Source organism: Paramormyrops kingsleyae, chromosome 15, assembly GCF_048594095.1.
Source record: "Paramormyrops kingsleyae isolate MSU_618 chromosome 15, PKINGS_0.4, whole genome shotgun sequence".
NCBI classification, from domain to species: Eukaryota; Metazoa; Chordata; class Actinopteri; order Osteoglossiformes; family Mormyridae; genus Paramormyrops; species Paramormyrops kingsleyae.
This window is the reverse complement of record NC_132811.1, coordinates 3,296,226-3,320,705: the sequence shown is the minus strand read 5'-3', so window position 1 is coordinate 3,320,705 and position 24,480 is coordinate 3,296,226. Positions and strand designations below refer to the sequence as shown.

The 24,480-nt window shown below is 48.9% G+C and overlaps 1 protein-coding gene across 8 annotated transcripts in view; it reads left to right on the top strand.

Moving 5' to 3' along the window:
- ptprsa (protein tyrosine phosphatase receptor type Sa) overlaps positions 1-24,480 on the top strand; it is a 165,375-nt gene that overhangs the window by 136,671 nt on the left and 4,224 nt on the right. For 5 of the 8 annotated variants that reach the window (XM_023843588.2, XM_023843587.2, XM_072700006.1 and 2 more), the window contains 13 exons: positions 235-350; positions 4,161-4,208; positions 9,779-9,876; positions 11,352-11,475; positions 13,085-13,260; positions 14,391-14,510; positions 16,359-16,513; positions 17,242-17,527; positions 18,907-19,085; positions 19,621-19,747; positions 20,033-20,158; positions 21,987-22,141; positions 24,263-24,398. In XM_023843588.2, the coding sequence (XP_023699356.1) occupies positions 235-350; positions 4,161-4,208; positions 9,779-9,876; positions 11,352-11,475; positions 13,085-13,260; positions 14,391-14,510; positions 16,359-16,513; positions 17,242-17,527; positions 18,907-19,085; positions 19,621-19,747; positions 20,033-20,158; positions 21,987-22,141; positions 24,263-24,398 (1,846 nt within the window). The remainder of the gene's footprint in view (positions 1-234; positions 351-4,160; positions 4,209-9,778; positions 9,877-11,351; positions 11,476-13,084; positions 13,261-14,390; positions 14,511-16,358; positions 16,514-17,241; positions 17,528-18,906; positions 19,086-19,620; positions 19,748-20,032; positions 20,159-21,986; positions 22,142-24,262; positions 24,399-24,480) is intronic. The other 3 variants (XM_023843591.2, XM_023843589.2, XM_023843590.2) reach the window with 1 other exon arrangement.

Sequence of the window (24,480 nt, the reverse complement as noted above, 5' to 3'; positions counted from 1 at the left end):
TTTACACCTTTCTCTGATGTATTATATGTCATTGGTGTGGAAGGCTGTGTGGAGTATTTGTAGAGCATGTGGAATAATTGTAGAGTATTTGTAGGGCATGTGGAGTAATTGTAGAGTATTTGTAGGGCACGTTTATACGTCTCTCGTGTCGTGATGAAACTCGGCAGGGCCCTGCTGATGAAATGGCCAGTTGCTTCAGGATATTTACACTGTTCTCTCTGCTCCCCCATGAAGCAGTAAGAGGAAAGACGCAGAGCCGCGAACCAAATGCCTACTGAACAACGCTGAGATTGCCCCGCACCACCCCACCGACCCTGTGGAGATGAGGCGCATCAACTTCCAGACCCCAGGTACACACACACAACTTTGTATTCATGTCTTTGTAGGGACTCTCCATTCATTTCTATGGGCAAAACCCTAATCGCCACGACAACAGGCGTTTCATCCCCCACAATTCAATTTATAAATAACCCACATATACCCACAGATTCAGAGACAGACACACGCGCACACACAGACATACACACGCACATGTATGTACCCATGCTCTCCCGCACCTGTGACCGCCCCTTGCTTGGTCTAAGCCCTCCTTAGGGAGGTGCTCCCCCTTTGGAGTACTCGGAAGAGCAGGCTGGGTCGGCATTCCCTCAGTCAGCAAACCCAGCGAGACCAACGGGGAAAGCAGCCTGCCGTTGCTGTCGGCCTGCCTTCTCCGCCATCCCTCAGACTGTTAGCACTGAACCAACTCTTCCTTGTGATGAACTGTCACTGCCATGGTACCCTCCCCCCCCCCACTGGCTGTGGTTTAGGAGAGGTGTAAACAGTGACCTTTCAAACCTGCAGCGGGGGAAGCAAAGCGGAATCTCCGAAAAGTAAAATAACACAAAAATAATTGTGAGCACTTTGCTAATATAGTCATTTTGGTAGGTTTTACTGAATGATATTGAATAAATATTTTATCTCCTATATTGTTTGCAGCTGGTTCACCTCAGCTAAATATTTGCTGCAGGCAACTTTTAATCCCATAAATGATGCAAAAAAATATTTCCACGATAACTTTTAAGTCGTTACTTTGCGATAATAAACAAGCGTTGGATGTTGGAATTCGGACAGGCAACGATGAAATCTCAGCTATGGATGGAAAAACGACATTAAGATAGATGTGTAAAAATGGAGCTTCTTAGAGGAAAGCAAACGTACATTTTTCAGATGCCTTGATGTGCAGCCGGGATCGCCCCGCTGGAATCTACCCTCAGCATCTGTCGGACTCACGACGGCGAACCCGTCCTGCTCCCGTTTTCTCTGTCTTTGGCGTGTAAATCAGTCCGACATCTCTCCGCCACCCTCCCGTCTTCCTGTCTGTCAGGCTCCTCTCCCTGCACGTCTCCCATCTGTCTTCCGTCTCCAGTCCATCAAAAGACTCTTCATTTCAAAGCCCATAATCCCTAGAGCCGTGCGGAGAGCGGCCATATTATAAACCAGCCAAAAGACGCCCACCGCGACCAGAATGAAGAAAGAAAAATCATGGATGTGCGCGAGCCTGCGGCGCGGCCGGGTCAGAACGGGTTACGGCAGCTGACTGGTGCCCGAAAATCAGCCGCTTGATTGGCCGTCTGTATTTTCAGCTGTGATGATGGCAGTGAAATTAGCCCGGCCTCCGTTTGTCTCCCTTCTTTTACTGTATGCACCTTAACAAGCCCCTATTTAAATGCGCCTCGCACCCCCATATTAATAAGGGCCCCCACTGCCGCGCCTCTGCTGAAACGTGGGGGGTGGTTATCTGTTCGCTCGGAGATCAGCACCAAAGCGGACATTTTATCCCAATTAAACGAGGCGACGGATGCTAGCGGCGGCTAATAGCGGACATCACTCCTGTGGCCCCGGGCCCGTCATGCAGGACCACGCGCCCGAGGAACCCTGACATATGGCGCTTCCGTACTCGCTGGGCATGCCAGCTCTCGGGCGTCCATGCTCTGCAGCGAGCGCGCTCGCATCCACCTCGTCTGATTCCTTAAACCCCCGTGATTATAAGTCGGTTGGGTGTCGGCTCAAGTCCTTGGCTGCACGTGCTCTCATCGAATTTCATTTCAAGGTTTCTTATGGCTGTGAGGCTCGCTGAATCTGTCTGGCAGTCAGGGAGACCCATCCGTACACTTTGGAGTTCTCTCCTCCCTCACAACCGGCCTCCCAAAGCACCCAGGATCCCCTGCTCTTCATCGGAATCCCGCCCACTGCCCCCAGTGATGGATGGCTATCTTAACTCGGGAGATTTGTAAACCCGCCCCATCTTCAAATACTCCTTGTCACAGTCGAGTGAGGAGAGACTCCACGTCTTCATTGACGCGATCCGTCGAGCACATCCCCCGCTCATTAAGAACCTCTGAATGTGATGTTCTGTTCAATTTGAGAAGGCTTTTGAAGTGGTACCCGAAAAGGACAAGAAGAATTAACGGTGAAATGATGTGCTTGTTAATTGCCAGCAGCTGGGGTCCCTGTTGCCATGACGTTGGAAGCATTTACTTGTTTAGCAGATGCTTTTATGTGAGAAGGCAGGGTGAGCCGGGCCCTTAACAGTGGGGTTAGGGGTCCTGCTCAGGGACCCCAAGGTAACATCATGCTGCCCACTATGGGTTTAGAACCCACGACCTTCTGAACACAGCATCCTGTCCACCTGAACGTCACCTCCATGTTGGGCTCGGAAGTGGAAGACAAGACTGGTCTGCATCCTTCCCCGTTATCTTTCTCGGGGTGGGGGGGGGGGGGGGTAAAATAAGCCCCACTGGCTCAAAAAGGGAAGCAATATCTTCTGCCACAAGAAACGTGGCTGATTTTAGAAACAGCTACCTGCAGAAATCCCCTGTCCCATCCACACCTAATAGTGTCATTTTACCCGATGGAAGAGAGCGGTTGACAGGAGAAGTTGAGCCGCACGCTTTAAATTGATGTATGGAGATTACTCTGCTTTCCAGTCAAGTCTCATTTTGTCCGGTGGATTCCCTCAGAAGGTCAATCCCCCTGTGAGCTTATATTTTCTGTACATCCCGCCTCTTGTTATGGATTTCGCTTCGGCTCTCGTCAGCTCCTGTCGACCGCACCTTCTAACATCTGACAGTTCATTTTGTTAAACTGTCATAAAGCGGAAAACTGATATTTTTGGCAACCTTCTCCTGAGCTTCCCGTTAACGTGAAAACGGTAATAGGTATGGAGACGTAAACTAGTTCGCCTTGACCGGCAAGCAGTTTTAAGTGAACTTAAATGCACGTTCGAATGCTTAATTTTGCCATCGGTTTTTTTGGACATTAATGAAGCGAATTCTGTGTTGTCAGCCTGTATACTTGCAGATTCCTGACTGTGCCTCTCTGTTTTTCCTGAGCTGTTTTCTGGTCTATAAATAACGCTCCTTTATCCCTGTTTCTTGCAAACCAGCGATGTTTCTGACTGTTCCCAGCGCCATTGCGCTTCTGGGTGACAGACAGACATAACACATCGAATCTGTCCTAGATTTCTGTGAGCGTTTTTGGCAGAAATGCAGCCTTTTATCATTCAGTTCTACTTTTAACCCTCTCAGCCCCTGTGGTTCTGCACAGGAAGCCTGATGTTCCAACTTCCTCTGTAATTTGCTTGCATCCTCCCCGCATTTACGAAAAGCTCAAAATCATGACACGAAATTGATTCCTCGCCCAACACTCGGTCGAGGCCGGGGTCCTGCGGAAAGGCCTCGCCGGGACTGAGACGGCCAGCACCCCTGGCATGCAGAGAGCGAGCGCAGAGCTCTGATTGGCCGGCGGGACGGACAGGGGCGCAGCCGCTGTGCGGCCTACTTTCCTGTGCCATGGCGGCCAGCGGCCGTCCTCACGCTGTGCAGGCTGGGCGCGAATTTCTGCCCAATAACGCCACACGGGAGGCCTTCAGCTGGGAGGAAGAAAGGAAACGCAAACAGCCATTTTGGATAAATGCGAACCGCTTCGTTAAAAAAGAAACAACAACAATGAATGAAATGTGTATATGGTGTAAAGCACATTTTGTTTCATTTGTGCGTCTCCTGAGCTGTGCTGGCCTTTATTTCAGTATCATTTGGTCTTTTTTTCGGTTCTGTTGTCAGTGTTACCATCAGTGTTTTAAGCGCTTTCATTGTATTTATGTTTGCTGCCCCTCACAGATTCTGGTCTGAACAGCCCGCTAAGCGAAGTCGATTTTGACTATGAAAGTTAGTTCTGACCTATACAGTTCTTGTTTGTCTTTTTTGATTGTAATTTTGATTTGTACCGTCCCAACTTTTCAACTGTTTTGGGGTTTTTTTGTGTCAATTTTCTGTTACATAACGTACATTTCTAATTACTTTTGCATTCAGCACTAATTTCATTTACTTTGTGACATTGTGCATTTGTCTTATTTTCTGCTTTTGGTTCGTATCTGCATTGCTGTGCTCTCGCGAGCTGCTGCCTGCTCATTAAGTCACTGTAACCTCTGCAATCACAGCTGATGTAGAGATGGTCGGTTTTACAGACGTCCTGTCCCCCTCCCTATTCACACTCCTCTCCCTACTCTCGTTCCAATCTGAAATGATGGGGTCTTTGTGGAGGCAGAGATAATGAGCAGAATTAATTAAACCAACAGTAAACAATGGGCTGACATTTTGTAGCTTCCCTCCAATCAAAAGAAAACAAGAAAATTTTGGTTTTCCAGACACTGTTTTATATGTAAATAAATACATAAATGCACCTTCAGAGCTTAAAAAGCTATCAAAGGAAATCATTAATTTTGAGTGGCGTCAGACACAAGCGGAGTATCAGAAATGTGAGCGTGCAGATTCAGGTTCCTTTTCCCCTGCACATGGTGAGCTTGCTGAATTTCAGGGAGCAGAACAGCTTCGCTTTGGAAGGGACGCGCTCCAGTGACAGACAGGACACACAGACATGTCCTTGAAGCAGTTTAGTATGCAGTTGTGTGTGGCAGAGCAGAGCAGTGTGATTTTGAATGTCTTTCGAGTAAAATACGCTCAGCACGCTGTGAGAGAATCAGAACGAGGGAAGTAGCTCAGTACAGCAGACTGTCTTGTCACTTACTACAATAGAACATAACCAAGTGAAACTAATTATGTGGATGTACACATTATACAGAGCTGAAAATGAACAGAGGAGCATCGTAATAGCAGGATAAGCCGCCTTGTGGTATGAAATAGATCAAGTTATGTTTTATGCAGTTGAATAAATTCAGTGAGAGGTATATTTGAATTTGAAATCCATATAACATTAGACTGGTTCTGATAGGGAAACCAAAGTGAGTAATACTGACCTAGGGTAGGAATGGACAAAAAAGGGACGAGAAGAGATTAGCCTGGAAGAGGAAGATGGATGATGGCCTGAGCAGGAATAGTGTTTCTGGAATTGTGTGTATCATGTGGACAGATACTTACTGTGGATGAGAGGAGATGGAGTTGATCTTTAGAGTCCTATCACCTCTGGATTTCTGTTTTTAATCATTTTTATCTACTGGAGAAAATTTTGATCTGAGAATTTCTTCAGGCAGATGAGCATGCCTTAGTTATTGCAGGTAGCCGTTCTGAAATGTGTGTATCATTGACTTTTATTTTACGTTCCAAAACAATTTGTGCTTCTAGCTAATCAATCGGTCGAGTGAAATTAGAAATATAAAATACAAGCGGTGATTTAAGAATGGAAACACATGGAAACTGAAACATCCTGCTTAATTCCTGACACAGAATCAGTTCGCCGCAGCTAAGTGTAAGCTAGCTTATGATAGTACTTCCATAAATTGCTGTTTTTGTCCCCTAAGCTCTTTGTGTTACATTCAAGCTTTTGGGAAGTTGTGGCACTTATGTCTTGCTGTATACAGCATTCTGGCTCTGCTCCTCATATTCCCAGTGCCGCTTGCTGATGTACACGCATTACTCCCAGTTCTCACTGGGGCAGTTTGGCTTTTGCACCCGCTCATCTGAGCGGCACGTCTTTGGAATGTGGACGGAGGCTAGGGGGAGCGGAGGAGACCCAGGGAGGGACAGACGAAGCCAGACGGGAGCCCGCAGCCTTGATGATCGGCTGCCTGTTGATGCCTTTCCTCACTGTTCCTCATAGGAACCTGTCAGTGGAGTTCCTTCTCACACACTACTCTCATGCCACACTGCTAAATGCAAATCAGCATAAGTTCATAGATTGCAGATTTCAGAATCAAGATGTGGCATGTTTCTTGTCCAAAGCATGGGGATTTAATTGCTATATTTCTTACACTCAAACACATTCTCATACATACATACATATATATTATATGTATTTGCATCTTGCATCCATTAGTTACATGCTAATTTTTAGGCCCTTTCTGTTATCACAATCCACAACATTTTTTCTTATTTCATTTAAGTGCACATTGGAAACACTGCTTGATGGGGCACAAATACTTAGTAGTAACCCGGTTACTACTGAGGGACAAATCGTGAACAAATATAGTAGCTACTTGAGATAAAAGATGCGTTACGATTCATTAATGATGAACAAACGAGATCAGTATTTCGCTTGTGTTATTCATGACTTGTTCCTTCAGTAGTTCACAAATGTTTGCAGAATATTAAATACAGTAACTGCTTGAGATATAACATCACAATTCATTAATGGTAAATTAACATGAGACATGTATGTAACTAAGACTTAGTTTGTGTTTAATTAATACATAAGTAATCACATGATCACATAACTATGTTTTTTTGTGTCCCATCAAGTAAAGTGCTACCAAAACATAAATATATGGCAAACAGCAGGTTACTTAAGTGGTCCTAATTCCATCAAGGAGAGGACAGACCACACAAGTATGAATGCTGAGCTAGTCTATTCAGAGTGGGGAACATTCCCTTGGTGATACCGCCTGCATTAATGAGAGAGAGATAATGATCCTTATTTTTCAGAAATCTGAGCAGAGTTGTTTAGGTTACGTAACATGGTTTGGTCATTTGGATTGCACCATCTGCTCCCTGACCATGCCGCGTTCCGATTATAGCAGTGGGCTGTCGCTTTCGCCTGAGCACCAGCCTACCACCAGCGGACGGCTAGCTAGAGAGCGCAGCCACACAATAGAAACAGGAAGGGCTGGCAGGAGTCAACGTCAGACGGGCAGGGAACGGGACCTGGAAGGCCGGGTAGATATCCGAGCCAAGGACAGACATGGTAAACACCACAGCAGGCGGGCTGCGGGGAGACCAAGCAAGACAGCAGACAAGGAGCAGCACACCTACATCTCAGACGATAAAGCTTTGACTGGACCTCATAAGCAAAGTGTCACATGTAAATAGGAACTTAACAAGGTGTAATTAGTGGCCGTGACCCGATTATGGCAGGACTCCGGAGCTCTGCGTTCATCGGATCTTCGCTCACGGAAGCGTGGATGACAAATAGATCTGGGTGGCCTCTCATAGCAGGACAGATCTCGGTCTGTCAGCTGATCTGTCCCACAGAAATGTACAGTAGAAATGAATCAGGTTTCCCTCTTATGGCAGGTCAGGTCTGTAAAGGGTTATTCCAGGGGTATTCCATTCTTAAATACCAGTGATGGAGAAATGTGTTTATTCGTGATATGTATGGTAAAAGTGTGAATATTGGTGCTTTACCTTTTCAACTTCTCATTATTGTGCTCCTGCTCACAACACAGTGTCTGGATTCAGGTGCCGTCTATGTAAACTGGCCTGATCACTGCTCCTCAATTCAGCCGTTTCTTTAAAATGACATTTCCTGTCATCTTCCCTCCTGTTTTAGGGTTTAAGTAACATTGCACCTCTAATTTGACAATTATCTTTATTTATTAGAATTCCTTTGATAAAGAGGAACTAAAGGCCCGAGTCATTGATTTAGCAAAATGTAATAAGATCCAGATGACATTTAGACAATGAGGACATTGACTGAAGGGGAAATTGGACGTAGCTAATTTAATTATACTCGTTTAGCATGCTTAATTACATATAGTGAAGTTTTGAAAATTTGATTGTGGAAATGAGTGCATGAAAATACGAAATCTTTAAGGAGAAACATCCCACAGTAGTAAGGACATTTAAGTGCAGTGGTCTCTGTCACTACAGGAGTCGCAAAATACCTGAAATTGAAAACTAACTAAAAACAAGCCATATACGTCCAGCTCCTGCGAGGGGCTTTGTCAGTGTCAATGCAGACAACTAAAGGTAATCAGCCATTTGTTTTTAATTTATGCAAATGCATGAGACGGCCCCTAACTGTAACTGGTAAGGGTGCAGGTTTGGCAGACGTCCTAAAGTTCTTCATTTCTTTAATAGTTTAATACTCTAAACACAGGTGACTGAAATCTTGTAGTGACAGTCCCACAAAGGTTTGGTTCCCTTTACAAGATGGATGTCAGGAATGGCCTCCTGAAATGTCTATTTGAGCCACGCAAGGGGAGTGGGGAGAGATGTCCATTCCAGTGTTCCAGTGCCCTCCCACTGTTCAGTTGGAGATTAAAGCGAGCGAGTAGATGGCGTGTGCATCCCCAGTGATGTCATGCTTCTCCTCGCAGCTCCGCCCACCGCCATGTGCCCCCACCCCCCCCCCAACCCCAGGCCAGGCCTCGCAAAGCCCCACTGAACTCACCACTCTGCCACAGGGTGCGACGTCAGATGCAGGATGAGGCAGAGAGATGCTGAAAGCTTACAGTGCCATCATTGGCATCACTTCTGACTGAGCTCACAGTGCCATCACTTCTGACTGAGCTCACAGTGCCATCAGTGGCATCACTTCTGACTGAGCTCACAGTGCCATCAGTGGCATCACTTCTGACTGAGCTCACAGTGCCATCAGTGGCATCACTTCTGACTGAGCTCACAGTGCCATCAGTGGCATCACTTATGACTGAGCTCACAGTGCCATCAGTGGCATCACTTCAGACTGAGCTCACAGTGGCATCACTTCTGATTGAGCTCACAGTGCCATCAGTAGCATCACTTCTGATTGAGCTCACAGTGCCATCAGTAGCATCACTTCTGATTGAGCTGTAGTTGATTGAGGATTTCAGCCGTGTTGGTGAGAGGTCTGGAACATTGTCTGGAGATAGTTCTTAAGTTTTAAGTGTTCCGCAAAAAGACAGGGATTACTAGTCAGTGATTAGTCAGTGAATCTGTGAAAAATAGCAGTTCAACTACATTTTTATTTCCTGTATGATTAAATGTGTACTAGATCTCTCTCCACATAAATGTGGAAGTATTCTGTACTGTTGCTACAGTCATTAGGCTTGTTGCCGGCTTTCTGTAGAGGGGAAAGATTTATTTTTCATTTAATGACAAGAAGGAGTATTATTTCTCCTGTCCTGGCACTATGAAGTATAGTTTTTGTAATTTTCCTTTTTATTATTAGGAAGTCAAAAAGAATTCTTGAGGCTGTGTCATTGCTGAATGGCCATTAAAAGTCACGTCTCTCCAGAGTTGCCCGGTAATTGGTCTGGGGGCTGTTCTCCCCTCCGACCCCCCTCCTTTATTTCCCCTGGATTTGTACACCGTGTGCCGTGCGCACGGCAGTGCCGGGGAGCAGTGGGTGCGGTGAGTGAGACTCCTGAGTCCTGGCCTGATCATGGATCATCTCCCAGCACCATCCATCAAAGCCGTGCAGACTGTGTGTGTATCACTGTGCTCCTACGGGCTTTCTCTGTGTCCCCCCCCCATGCCCACCACCACCAAATCCACCAGTCCCACATATTTCAAAGCCTCCCCTGCTCTTCTCTCTTTGTCACCCTGCTCCCCATTGGCCGTGGCTCCGTCCGCCTGATTGGCAGGCATGATGAGCCACCCACCAATCGCCATCACCGAGCTGGCGGAGCACACAGAGCTGCTGAAGGCTAACGACAACCTGAAGCTGTCTCAGGAGTACGAGGTGAGGGGGGCGGCAGGAGTCAGGAAAAACACCCAGGGGGGGGGGGGGGGGGTGTCTCACTGGAGCAGGAAATCCCCGGATCCACAAATAGCCGCCGCTTGCATGCCGTCCCAGTCCGTGCAGAGAAGTGATCATCTGGCAGGTTCCCTCAGGTCGGGCCCGTGAGGCGCGGAATGCTGCAGGGTTAGCAGGGTTAGCAGGGTGGTAGCAGCTTTGCCCCTCTGTGCGTCGGCATCTCGTGAATTTCCCTGCACCTTAACTGCTGCGGTTATAAGCCGAGCGGCTGCTGATTAGCGCTGCTGCCTGCTGAATCAGCCCTCATTTACATACCACAAAATCCTTTCCCTCCTGGCCCTAAATCAGTTTGATTAAACACACACACAGGCGCCACACGAGGGGGAGATTAGCGGCCTGATTAGTTTGGACTTGAGAGCCGCATCCTAGCGGAAGAAGGAGCTTCTTCTGGGTAAGAAGTTAATAAATGGACGTTGTTGAAAAATACACACGATTATGGCGGCGCGCCGCGTAGGGGAAGCGCCTTGTGAAGGCACAGGAACCGGCCACTCATTAATTGGCCCGAAGGACCAGTTTGGATGCGCCGTGAGTCGGCTCTCGTCGGCCGGTCCTCCCCGCCAGACGCGGCCGGAGCCAAGTAGCAAAGACGCACAGAGACTTCAGGGCGGACGGGGGGGCTGGCGGCAGCGGGTTCCGGAACGCCGCATTTCTTAGAACAGAGGACGATGTGCCTGAGTGTCTGTGATTATCCACTCCTCGCTGGGGGAGGGGGTGGGGGCTCGTTATGTAACCCACCCTTCGCCGTCTGCCTGAGCCGGTTTCAGGAACGGCAACTGTTTACGGGCAGGTCGGTCCCTCTGCTCCGCATACCGGGCGGGGGGGGGGGGGGGATGGTACAGAGAATATTGGAGAGATGAGTGCAGAGAGCTGGGGGGGGGGTGTTCTGGTGATGGAAGGGGAATCCGTGCACTATTATTTTAGATGAATGACATTGGATAAACTGTTCATACAGGAGATGGCGTGTTGTGGTTCATTGAGCAGCCCTTCCTGAACATGCCGCTGGACCCTAAACGAAAGAATCCTTCAAGCCGGGTCCCAGGGAGCGACGCCGGCAGAGAGCCAGCTCCGGATCATAATGGAATACTAAATTACACCAATGAGCAAATGGAATATTTATTCACAATTCTTATACTCGGGGCACGGCCACATTAGTCATGCTAGCACTGGTCGGCTGGCTTATTTCACCTCCTCCCCCAGGGAAGAGCTGCTGCATTTATCACTATAGAATCCCCCCCCCCCATTTAATGGCCATTTTAGCAGTCCAGATGAGCCAATGTGCAGTTGGACTTGAATATTTGAAACGGTGACTAGATCTTAATTACAGCAAACACTGAGCAGACAGAGAGATATTTGGCTGTTTTTGTCCCTGCCCGTTGACTCTGCCTCCCCTGCCCTCGCAGTCCATCGATCCTGGCCAGCAGTTCACCTGGGAGCACTCCAACCTGGAGGTGAACAAACCGAAGAACCGCTACGCCAACGTCATCGCCTACGACCACTCCCGCGTCATCCTCTCGCCCATCGAAGGTCAGACCTGCACATTCACTTCCTCCTGGCTGTGCTGTGGCCTTGCATGATCACTGTTTAAAATGCGCTGCCTTAGTAGTTCTCCTTAACTAGAAACTAGGTGCCCTTTTCCTTTCCGAATTCCTGTGTCCAGCAGCCCAGATGCAGACCGAACCACAAGTTAATCTGGGCCCAGTCAATAATGCAGCTTATGAATCAATATGGTTAACATGGTTAAAAAGGCTTAATACAATGCAGAATCACCAAACTTCACACGAATATTGCTCATCATAACCCCCCCCCCAGCCCCCATGACAGAGAGTCGAAACGATTGCCGAGCATTAAAAAATTCCTAATTTTTGTTATATAACGATGTCTGTATCAAACAAATTGTAAATTTATTGAAGTTCGTGAAATGCTGCTTTGTTATTGGAAATTGTTCCGGACTTTGGACAAAAATCTGATGCCGAACGTTGATCAAAAAGTTTGAGAGCCCATGATCTAAAGTATTTTATTTGCGATACGGGGCGCCCTGTCCTGGCTTGTTCCCCGCCTTGCTCCTCGTGTCCGGGATCGGCTCCGGACCGCCACAGCCCTGCGTAGGACAGGCGGCTATGGAAAATGGATGAATGCATGGATTTAATTTTATCTGAGTTATTTTGAGTTTATGGCGACCATTTGCAGTGGCTTGACTGAACATATCAGCAATAACAAACAAGATGAAATGATCGCGAAATTTGCATGGTAAATTAATTAAGTCTGAAATTTTAATTTTACAGTGCAGTGATTTCTGCCATTAGTCACGGTGGTGGAATAATCCATACGCAGCACTGTCCCCTGTTCATTAAACTATGACTAAAGAACAAAACAGCAGTCCGTGGACTGTGTTAAAGCCATTTTCCCCCCCTGAGTGCTAATTTTCACTGTTTTTTAATTCTGGGCCTATTGATAAGCTCTCTTGAATGCCTCTTTGTTTTTTGCTCAGGTGAAGCATTTCCCCTGGAGGTTGGCACTGGCCTGCGCGCGCGTTCCTCTCTCTCTTTGGCAGCAGGAAGCATGCTTTCACATGCCAATTCCACCAAAACGCTGCGGTCTGTCCGTGCCAGAAATGCCGCACCAAGACGCAGCACATCGCACCCCCATGCCGAACCGCAGCACCCTAACGCTTTTGCCCCGTCTTCCTTTTTCGGCGGCTGGCAGAGGGGGCTGTTTAGGGGGAGATTTAGTACAGCCAGAGTCCGACAGGCCGCCATCCAGCAGGAGAGGAATTGGCTGAAAGGAGACTGCTGCCAATTCTGGGGCCTGATTTACGTTTCAGTTCCCCGTAATTCCATCTTGTAGCACAGTTTGTACTCAGCCCTAAATCAGGTGCGTCCTCGCTGCCGGCACCCGCTGGAGAGAGCCAATGAAATGCCCTGGATTTTTTTTTTTTGAGGGATTATTTAAGTGATGGATTTCAGTGGCACAGGCCCCAGAAGGTGGGGGCTCATCACAAAGATCCACTGTGGCCTTTCCTCTTTTGTTTTTTTTTTTACATTTTTTCCTGTTTTTAGGCCTCCAAATTCCCCGGGAGAGTATTTCATGGCCTGGACCGTGAACCTGTCTGCTCTTATTTCTAACCCTCATCCAGGCATAACGGGGAGTGACTACATCAATGCCAACTACATCGACGGCTACCGAAAGCAGAATGCCTACATCGCCACGCAGGGCCCCCTGCCCGAGACCTTTGGCGACTTCTGGAGGATGGTGTGGGAGCAGCGGGCCGCCACCGTGGTCATGATGACACGGCTGGAGGAGAAGTCGCGGGTAAGAGCTTCTGTGGCGGGAACACCAGCGTGGTCACGGGACGCCGGAGGAGAAGTCGCGGGTGTCCGTTGACTTTAAATGCACTAGTTAACTTTCATCGCACAAAACAGAGCAGTTTTTAACGTCTCTTGTAGAAAGAATCTCTGCTGTTATAACTGCTAGGAGGTTACTTTGATGAATCAAAGATGTAACATTTTCTTGCTAATGAAGGTACTCAAATGGTGAACATACTGTAAATGTATTTGTTAGCAAAGAATATTGAGTGTATTTTTAGTAAATGTTACGTGAGTAACATGAAATTTGGAAAATCTCAGTGTGTTCAAAAACTTTTGATTGATAGTGTAAGAGGAGTCTGGAGCTGACCAATCAGCTACGATATCTGGCTTTTTATATGCATGACAAGGCAAAAGACTGAGTTTTAATGTTGAATAAAATCTAATTTTAATTAAAAACAAGGGTTAGAGTTTGATGTGGGGGGCACAACGTAATAATTTAAATACAAAGGTCTATTTATTGGGGGTAATGACTGAAGCCAAATTAAATATTGGGGAGGACACGTCCCCCGGTTCCTATGTAATCATTGAGGTTAAATCAGCACAAATTCATTTTGTCAGTTGAATTCTTACTAGTTGGAAAAAAAGGAGAAATTAATTTAAACAAAAGCTTTTATAAATTCAGCTGAAACGTGAGCAGCAGCCGCTGGTCTCAAAGCCACACAGTGAGTTTGGTGATAAGTGCGTCTTTTACCGGAAAAGCCATGACCCTCCAGTCAGCCACATCCCAGTCTGTGTCCGAGGGCGATTTCTCTCAGGTGCTGTGATGCTGGGGATCTGGCTGGAGCTGGTGTTAAGTAGGGGGGGGGGGGGGGGGGCGTCCCATGTCTTTGTCACCCCACCCATCCTGCTGTGTGACTTTGACAGCAGTTCCGCGCATCACGCTGCCCTTTGGCGGAGGGTTACGGCCACACACGGCAAGTGAAACTCGCCTTAACAGGCTTATTACCCCTGCTTTCTCTCAATATGCCCCTGGGAGGCAGACCGCAGCCAAGGGGGAATCCCCCGACTTGTCACATGTGGTGTCGCCCAAAATCTGATGGCTGGCCTTTGACCTTAATCCTGTTCTCTCTGAAGGTCAAATGTGACCAGTACTGGCCCAGCCGTGGAACAGAGACCTACGGCATGACTCAGGTGACCCTGCTGGACACCATAGAGTTGGCCACCTTCTGCGTTCGCACCTTCTCCCTGCACAAGGTAGGGTCACGCCTGGGGAGACAGCCCTGGGGGGTGGGGGGAGGGAACCTCTAAGGAAGCAGGAAATCAGGGGGTCCTCAATTCATTGAAGCCAAAAATACGGGCACTCCAACCGTGTGGAATGTTCCGGAAAAGCAGGTGCGCTCCTTAATAAGTAATGCTTCACCAGGAAAAGCATCAGCGGGAGACGCACTGGGACACTCTTTTCGCTCAATTGCTGCAGCGAAGCGCATAACACAGCGAGCAGATGAACACCCATGTAAATGAGAGGAGTGGCGGCAGGACTGGCCGTCCCTCTCTTTTCCTCCACCTCTCCCCTCATTCCGTCCTCATCCATCAAGTTATAAGTAATGTTTATAACATCTGTCAGCGGGAGGGCAGGGTGCACGTTTAATCGGAGCACCGTGTATCTTACATAGCAGGCGAGGGAAACTTGGGAAGAGAGGAGCGCCAGCAGTAAGGTGGGACGCCGACAGGAGGGCAGGGCACCGGAGAGAAGGCGGGGTACTGGCGGGGTACTGGCAGGGTACTGGCGGGGTACTGGTGGGGTACTGGCAGGGTACTGGTGGGGTACTGGCAGGGTACTGGCGGGGTACTGGCACGGTACTGGCAGGAGAGCGAGATACCAGTGGGAGGGCGGGATGCTAACAGGAGGGTGGGATGCCAGAGAGAGAGCAGGGGGCTGGTGAGAGGGTGAGGGTCTTGCCTCCCCTAAAGAGATACCCTAAGCAGCATGAAGGCAGTAAGCTCCTTGCCCCTAAATCAGCCGTTACGGAGGCAGCCCGTTCTAACAGTTCTAACGCCTCTCTCTCATTCCCGCCTTGTCGGCCTGCTTCATTTCCCCTGATTCCCCCAGTGTCGGGCTTTCCAGCCCTCACCCTTCACGTCTCACACCAAGGCCCTCGAATCCCATCTCTCATCCTCCATTCTCCACCCCCCCCCCCCCCATGCCCTCTCCTCTGTGCACATTCAGCACTCTGATGTCATCCGATTGGATGGTCAGATCATTCTGCGGTTCAGCCTGGGGGGTAGAGGTGGACGGTGTGAGAGCAGTGACCAAAGATGCGTGGCTGCATCCCAAATAACACCACTGTGTGCCTGCATGCCATACCAAGGCATTCAGACCACTAAGGTAATCTGTCCATGAAAAAATTAGCCTGTCGCTCAGGATGGTGAGAAAGAGACAGCAGCTCGGAAAGGTCCGGCGCGAAAACAGAAAGTAGGCCGCGATTCTTTTAATTGCAATGTTTATTTATTCATTTATTCATAAAAGCCTTTGTCAGGAGAGCAGAAACACTACATTGAAATGCAAAGTCCTCCTTTCAAGAGCCTCCAGGAAGAAAGAAAACTAGATTGGGGACGTCGTGTGACGCCGTGCAGAATCCCGTTCACCTCCCGGCTCGTGACTGGAGGACATTTGCAATGGAAATTGGTGTCAGATGCAAGTCTTAGTCCACATTGACCCGTCAGTGACGCTTATCCAGGCCCAGATAATGGTGATTGAGCGATAGTCTCGATGTGCTCAGTCATTTGTAACAGCCTCCCGCTTCCTGCTATCAGAGTGCCTCTCCATGCCTGCGCCTCCCGTCGCTCTAGGCAGTTTGAATCGCCACTTTAACACCCTCTTCTCCTCTTCGTTCGTGATCCTTCTATCCCTCTCCCCCTCCTTCCTCCTCACACCATCGATTTTGAGGATTCCGGGCGTCATAGCCTCGGGTCACTGTGGGAACGTAGATGACCGTTTCCGTCGAGACGCACGGCTTTCAGATTCGTCACGGGGTAGCGGCTGGGCTCTTGGTGCTGACTGCGTTGTCGTGACGACCACATGTGTGCTCTGGTGTGCCGCAGAACGGCTCCAGCGAGAAGCGAGAGGTGCGGCAGTTCCAGTTCACGGCGTGGCCCGACCATGGGGTGCCGGAATACCCTACTCCGTTCCTGGCCTTCTTACGGAGGGTGAAGACCTGCAATCCTCCTGATGCTGGTCCCATCATTGCCCACTGCAGGTCAGCAGGCCGTCCAGAGTCCCTGTCTTCCCAGCAGAAAATACCTCTAGCAATAATCGTATATTTTTAAAACTATAGATGCAACACACCCACCAGATAGTATACCGGCCTGCACGTGGTTCCTCCAGCCCCCCTGTTGCTCCTGATCATAGTGTCGCTCCATCTAAGGGAGGGGGGGGCAGCCATCATCTCCATGGCGACTGGTGCTGTCACACACAGAAGCATTCTCGCACAGAACGATTCACAAGAACCTAACTTGTGTTGAAATCAGCTCTGTAGTCCATTTTGCTTAAGTTGTCCCTTGTTACTGCTCACAGAGCATGGATGACAGTGTGTCTTGTGCAGTAAGCTTAGGTTCCAGGTGAATCCTCAAGAATATCCTCTCACCTAAATCGAATGTGAAATATGCAGCTCCGTTGAGTTTGTTTTTATATAGTGCCTTTCACAACCGAGTCGCCCCAAGGCACTTGACAAGAGTATGTGGCAATCCCTTACTATGTGGTTTATACAAAATGGTGCATGAAACAGGGGAGAGGGAAAGAAAGAATGCCAGAAGACAACAGAGGAGAGTATCCCACTCTATAAGTAGTTATTCTTGCAGTTCACAGTTTGCTTGAGAACCACTTTCTGCACGGGGTATAATCTGAGGAGAGCGGTTCCGTGACAGTCGATCGTGGTTCTGCTGTGAGATCTCCTGAGGAGAACCTCCACCCTCTGCCCCTCCGCAGCGCCGGCGTGGGCCGCACGGGCTGCTTCATCGTCATCGACGCCATGCTGGAGCGCATCAAGCACGAGAAAACCGTGGACATCTACGGACACGTGACGCTGATGCGCTCGCAGCGCAACTACATGGTGCAGACAGAGGATCAGTACAGCTTCATCCACGACGCGCTGCTGGAGGCGGTGGCCTGCGGGAGCACCGAGGTGCCCGCCCGCAGCCTCTACTCCTACATCCAGAAGCTGTCGCAGGTGGAGATCGGAGAGCACGTCACCGGCATGGAGCTAGAGTTCAAGGTACGGGAACCGGGGGAGAGAACCTGCAGAGCAAGACCACTGCGGCATCACAGCACAAGAGCAAAAGCTGCTCTTATGAGCTCCTAATTATGGTGGTTGAATAACATCTTTGTGGTTTTTGAGACTGTGATCTGAAGGACAACAGTGTGGAGAATTAATTACATTCAAAGCAATATGACATCCATTTAACAACTGCTGTTCTTAATGAGGACAGAATAGCAGGTACTTAAAGTTGTTTGAAAGGAAGAATTACAGCATCTTTCGAATGGCACCTCACAACAGGGAGACACTGCTAAGGCAGGGAGTGTGTCTTCGTACCCAGAGCAGTGTTTTAATCTGTCAGACGAGTCCGAAAACGTAAAAAGATGCACCCTGAGTCTCCGAGGGTACTGAGAAATCCACATTAGATCAAGCCAAGTAGCAGATCCTGATTGTGAAGCCACGACCCGGTTAAACACCCGAGCTGGTCGGCGGGTACCAGGAGTACCAAGTCGGCACCCATGTTCTATGTGCTCCTCCTGTTCCGACTGCAGAAGCTTCTCAGTTATCCATCTGCTGGGAGTTTTCATGCATCTCCAGGTATTCCTGTGAAAGGCAGAATCCCGGCCAGTGATTGGGCGAGCTCCAGGTGCGGCCTGCAATTTGGCCCAGAAACAGGCGGCTGGTGCCATCTGACCTGGGAAGGGAGACAAGTAACAGGAATTTCAGGAAGAGCTGAATATTTTACCATATGTGTAAGGCCATGGATGCAGGCTGGGGTCTTAGTCAGGGCTCTCAGGACCGTGCGCAGGCTGTCACTGCATCTCCAATGACAGCATTGATGATAGCGAGCTCTGGTTATAAAGTAGAGTCAGTGGAGCTGTGCCGTTGTTGTTCAGTGACCCAGCATTTCCAAATGGTTAACAAGCATTTATCTTCTCACGCTTGACTTAGCTCGGCCATGGGCTTGTAGAAAGGTAATGGTTTTGTCAGTGATTAAAAGAAAGGGTTATGTCATGTCAACAGCCTGAAGCGTGCTGTTAAACGTTTCCATGATACGAGCCTGGAATTATGACAGAAATGACTATAAGGCATAAAAAACTCATGAGGGCGAAAACAAAGCTTTAATTTGCTAAAACCTGAATCAGGTTTCTCATGTTACCAAGCAGGATAAAAGGTAGAAATCTGTTTTGTCAGAGCTCAGCCCGGTCATTTACTTGTTATTTAACAGATACTTTCATCCAAGGCGAGGGTCAGTGAGTTCCTAAGCGATTGGGGTTAGGGGTCCTGCTCAAGGGCCCACAGTGAAATCACTGCTGACCACTGGAATCAAACCGGCAACCTACTGATCACGACCATGATGAACTCAAGACCCCCCCCCCATCCTTTCCACTTCACAGCGCCTGGCCAACTCTAAAGCCCACACGTCTAGATTCATAAGTGCCAACCTCCCATGCAACAAGTTCAAGAACCGCCTCGTCAACATCATGCCGTACGAGACAACCCGCGTGTGCCTGCAGCCCATCCGGGGGCTCGAGGGCTCTGACTACATCAACGCCAGCTTCATCGACGGCTACAGGTAGGTTAGTGGACCAGAGGGAAAGTCAGTAGCCACCTCTTTGAAGTTCATGGGATTACAACAGCCCTTTTTAAAGTTCAGGAACTTGGTTCCTGGTTCTGAGTTCCTGGGTCACCTCGAATGGGAACTTTTATAATTACTGGCCACTTTTTGATTGTTAGTATGGTTCAGGAGCTCATAACCAGGAACTTGGTTCTTGAACTTTGCTGGGAAAGCGCTTCAAGTTAGCGCTGGTGCTTGTGGTCAGCCAATCAGCAAGTTTATCACTATAAGCCCCACCCCCAGTAATATCTGGCTGAACGAAAAGTACATACCCCAAAGTAGGGTTCAGGAACTGCCTCCCAGAAATTACAGTCAGGCCAAGTTTCTGCGGTGGAAACGCAACAGAAATTCCTGGGTCCTGAAAAATTTCCTAATTCCTGACAAAAGTGCCTTATGTGAGGTCAGGAAGCACACAGCTGTTTGTGACAGGGCGGCCATCGCTGGGCCTTGAGTACACTTGTGCAGTGTTGTTTTTCTGCTTTTCCCCGGACAGGCAGCAGAAGGCCTACATCGCCACACAAGGTCCCCTGGCCGAGACCACGGAGGATTTCTGGCGGATGCTTTGGGAGAATAATTCCACCATTGTGGTGATGCTGACGAAGCTGAGGGAGATTGGAAGGGTAAGAGACCCCCGACACCCCCGAGTCCTGCCATAAGCATTGAGAGCCCCCCTGTCTCACTCTTACCGTGTCCCATTCTGCCCCTCAAAAAATGTCAGCGTTAAACCCTGAATGCTTAATGCCGGGTCGGGGGAGGGAGAATATCTAATACCCTCTTCCTGCATGCAGCTATAAAGGTCAGATCTAATTATGATTCAGTGAATTAGATTAATTTATTCTTGCTTATGTGTGTGTGTGTGTGTGGTGTGTGTGTGTGTGTGTGTGTGTGTGTGCATGCAACCACAGGAAAAGTGTCACCAGTACTGGCCCGCTGAGCGATCGGCCAGATACCAGTACTTCGTGGTGGATCCCATGGCAGAGTACAACATGCCTCAGTACATCCTGCGGGAATTTAAGGTCACCGACGCCAGGGTAAGTGGAGCTTCACACGAAAACCTCCGTCCGAGTATTGCATTCCCGAATGGATTGGGGACCGGAGGAATCCTGCCTCGGATATTAGCAGGGATGCTGCCTTCAGCCTTACTGCCTCACTGGCCGCCGTATCCACTTACTGCCTCACTGGCCGCCGTATCCACTTACTGCCTCACTGGCCGCCGTATCCACTTACTGCCTCACTGGCCGCCGTATCCACTTACTGCCTCACTGGCCGCCGTATCCACTTACTGCCTCACTGGCCGCCGTATCCACTTACTGCCTCACTGGCCGCCGTATCCACTTACTGCCTCACTGGCCGCCGTATCCAGCTGCGAGGCACACAAAGGCTTGTCAATCCCTCCAGATGAGCATGTGCGCTAAATAAGAATGGCTGTACGTGGCTGCTGAAGGTGATTATCGTAGAACACTGAAGTGCTAATTTGCATTTATTGTGCGGATGTGAAACTAGCCGATCGTGTTGGGCGACCGCGTTTCCATGGAAGGGCCGGCATTGCATCACCCGCGACGCGCCCGACTCCTGCAGGACGTGACCCTCTTACAGCACGCTGGAGATTGCAGGCCATTGGTCCTACAAAGATACTGAAGAAGATGAAACTGCCTGAGATAAAGGGGACAGGCTGATGTGCAGCCCTGGCAGGCCTCACTTTGGCAAGGCCTAATCGCGGCTGAGTAATCAAAGCAGGCCGTCTGGTAATCAGGCTGTGTCCTACATGACGCACCACCTGATAAAGGAAAGGGAGCCCTAATCAGAGGTGACTTGAACAAGGAGGGGGGGCACCAGGTATGCTGCAACACCCACTGGCTCCCCAGGAGAGAGGCAATCATGTGTTTAATTAGACAAAGCAACATAGCACGTATCCTCCAGCATGTTTACTCTTCACGTGTGTTTTTTTTTTTTTTTTTTTTTTTTAAATCCTCCTGTTTTACACCGTAATGAAGGGGGCTGGAGGCTCCGCCGAATGCGCCGTCGTTCTTTAGGAAGGATGGGTGGAAATGTCATAATTAAAATTGGGAATAGCATCCCACTCGAGGCCGGGGAAATGGCTGCGGCTGTTAATGCATCCGGAGCCGCGGCTTCTGGTTCTAAGCTTTCCGCTTTTCTGCTGGGGAGAGGAATGGGAATGAATTGGACTTGCTTGTGTTGAGGCTAAAAATAAAGCGATCCTCAGTATGTGCCAATCTGCCCCCCCCCCTCCCCCCATGATGCACGCACACACACTTTATCTCGACTGCAGCATATTGTATTTTGGCGGCCTCCCCGTCCACATCATCCGTCAGATTCTGCGATGGGCCACTTGAAAGTGGCATGTTCCATCGATTGGTTCCAGATTATTCCATTTAACACCGTCTCCAAAATAAGACATTGTCACGGAGAATGCACTATTGATTTCCCTTAACAGAGAGTTATTCCAGTGAAAAGCGGCAGATTAAAATAGGTATAAAAGGAGGAGGAAGCCGGAGCCAGATGCCTGCTGCCAGATCTTCTGCAAATTACTGGAGACATTTGCCTCTTAGAATGTTCTAGAACAGTGTTTCCCAATACAGTCCTCGGGGACCCGCAAACAGTCCATGCTTTTGTTCCCTCCCAGCTCCCGGAAGGGAGCAAAAATGTAGACTGTCTGGCAGGTAGCTGGGAAGGAGCAAAAATATAAACCACCGATGGGTCCCCAAGGACCGGGTTGGGAAACACTGTTCCAGAGCATCAGGCAGTGAGAAACTGTCTGTGGGTTTTGTCTGCTGAGGCAGGATTTAGATCCCTGAGTTTTCTCACAACTGGCACACCTTCCCCACCCTCTGCCAACAGGACGGCCAATCCAGGACAGTACGGCAGTTCCAGTTCACAGATTGGCCCGAACAAGGCGTGCCGAAGTCTGGGGAGGGTTTCATCGACTTCATTGGGCAGGTGCATAAAACCAAGGAGCAGTTTGGGCAGGACGGGCCCATATCTGTGCACTGCAGGTGAGCTGCCCATCGCACAACCCAAGGAACCGAACACATGGCATTCCCAAGCACTTAGATGCAAAAGAATCTAGTTAGAGAGAAGATTTCATATATAATTAAACTGGCAGTAGTGTTCGGTCCCTTGTCGGGTTTGCTGATCTCACAGCTGTGAATGTTTGGCTTCAGAGGCTGATTCACAGCCGTGATCAGGGGATCAGTGTGTCGCCACCGTATCATATACGACTCCCACACTCTTTTAACAAAGTAATGTCTTTACCAGATGTGACGTATGCTTTGCTCTTTCGTCTATGGCTCTTGGGTTTCCGTCGCCAAAGGCTGACGTCTTTCGTAAGTAATAAAACCAAGCTGAGGAATTATTTTACTTTCAAAAGGCTCTTTATGCGGCCGCTGCGTTTCCCCCGCCGTATCTCTCTGCTTTCTTTCCGAATGATCTTTGTTTTTCCAGCCTCATTTGCAAACATAGCTGGTCGGCTCGTTGGAGGCAGTCGGCGCGTCCGGGAGGGTAAAAGGAGGATGCAGATTTAAAGCCTTCCGTTTAATGAATCGCTAAGCTTCGCTCTACCTGGCCCTAATGGAGCAGAGATCGTTTAATCTCCCTCGCCTTTTGCAGGATGTGTTCTGGATTTAATGAGTCTTGTGTGCGCTTCCATTCTAATTTCTGCCTGGACCACAATGCTCCAACCCCCCCCCCTCCTTCCTTCCCATCAGGCCCTGCTGTAATGTCACAGGACGTTTAGCGTACCTGCAGGGAAGGGATCCATCAGCCAGGACTTTAATGATTCTGAATTATCTCCCGTCTATAAGGAGTGTAACAGGCGAGCGAGCCGGCGATGAGTGAGTCGGTCATATAGGGAATGCTGCCCCCGATGGCTCCCACCGGTATCTGAACGCTTATCTGATGTGTGCTGGGGTCACGTGCACACCGGGCTCCGATCTAATCAGCCACCGGGTCCCTGGGGCAGGAACGAGGGCACGCAGAGCAGCGTCGTTTCCGGGTTGCTCTGGTCTGTGTCATCGCGCCTGGTCGTTACTCGGCTGAGGACGGGCCTCTCCACAGTCACCCATCCTCCGCACTCTGTGCTCCTCTCGAGACGCGTGTAACATGTCTGTGGAGATTCCAGCAGACGCTGTCTCTCCCCCTCCCCGGCCATCTCCCAAACTCCTATCTAATGGCGCCACATTGCATTGTTATTAATTGCCTGATTACTCCCAGTGAATGGCAATGCAAATCCTTTTTTTCACTGCCACCGCATGGCTGTCACAATTTGAAAGTCTATCTGTTTAAAGCGCTTATACAGAGTCTAAGCCATGTGACAGACTGTGACCGGTCTCCCGGAAGGGCTTGTTTTTCAGTCTCGCAGGCGCTCGATTTCGTACGGTGCCGTGAAAAGTGGCAAAGGACAGACCACAGCTAGCATTCCTCGCTAGCCTCCCCGCAGGGCCCTCTCGCTACACCACACTTCGCTCTTCCGCCAGTCTAGGCAGAATTTCCCATTTCTTTAATTAAATCTATTTAAAAATGGCATTTTAAGCTTTTGCCGGCAATTTATTTCATTTTTTTTTTACTTGTTGAAAGTTTTTAAAGGTTGAACTTGAGGATATTTACTTTAGCGTGATGGCTAGCTGTTTTCAAGCAGTTAGTGCTGTTTTCTTAAGGGATCTTTACTTTTTTGCCTTCCGAAATTATGACTTTTAAAAAAAAAAAAACTTGTTGTCACATCAATTACACTGGTGAAGTGGAAGTAATTTCACACCTAAAGAGCTTAAAGAAGGAACCATGTAGTATTCCAGAACCAGAGTTTAGGAAGAGTTTCGGGAACTGCCAGAAAAAGATGTGTTTAACAAAGAAATGTTTGCGTGCCTGGGTCTCTATACTTTCTTACGAGGCCAATTGCCAGCCAATGAAGAAAAAACTGATATTTCAGGTAAATAAAAAGCCTGTTTCAGAATTTTTTGAGATATTTCAAACATGACTTGTGTGGCCAGTGTGGTTCTACATGACTTATGGCTGGTAATCGTGGTCCAGGAGGCGGAGGAGGAGGAAACATGAGAATCTGAGGCCCAGGAAGGAAACGCAGCCTCACGGGTGACAGAGCCTCTCTTTGTCTGTCGCTTCAGCGCTGGTGTCGGACGGACCGGGGTCTTCATCACCCTCAGCATCGTTCTGGAGAGGATGCGTTATGAGGGTGTGGTCGACATCTTCCAGACTGTCAAGATGTTGCGAACACAGCGACCAGCAATGGTTCAGACAGAGGTGAGACCCTGCCTGCTGTTAGCTTCTACACCACCATTAGCTGTTTTTGAATCCCTTTCGAAATTTCAAACAGGATTATATT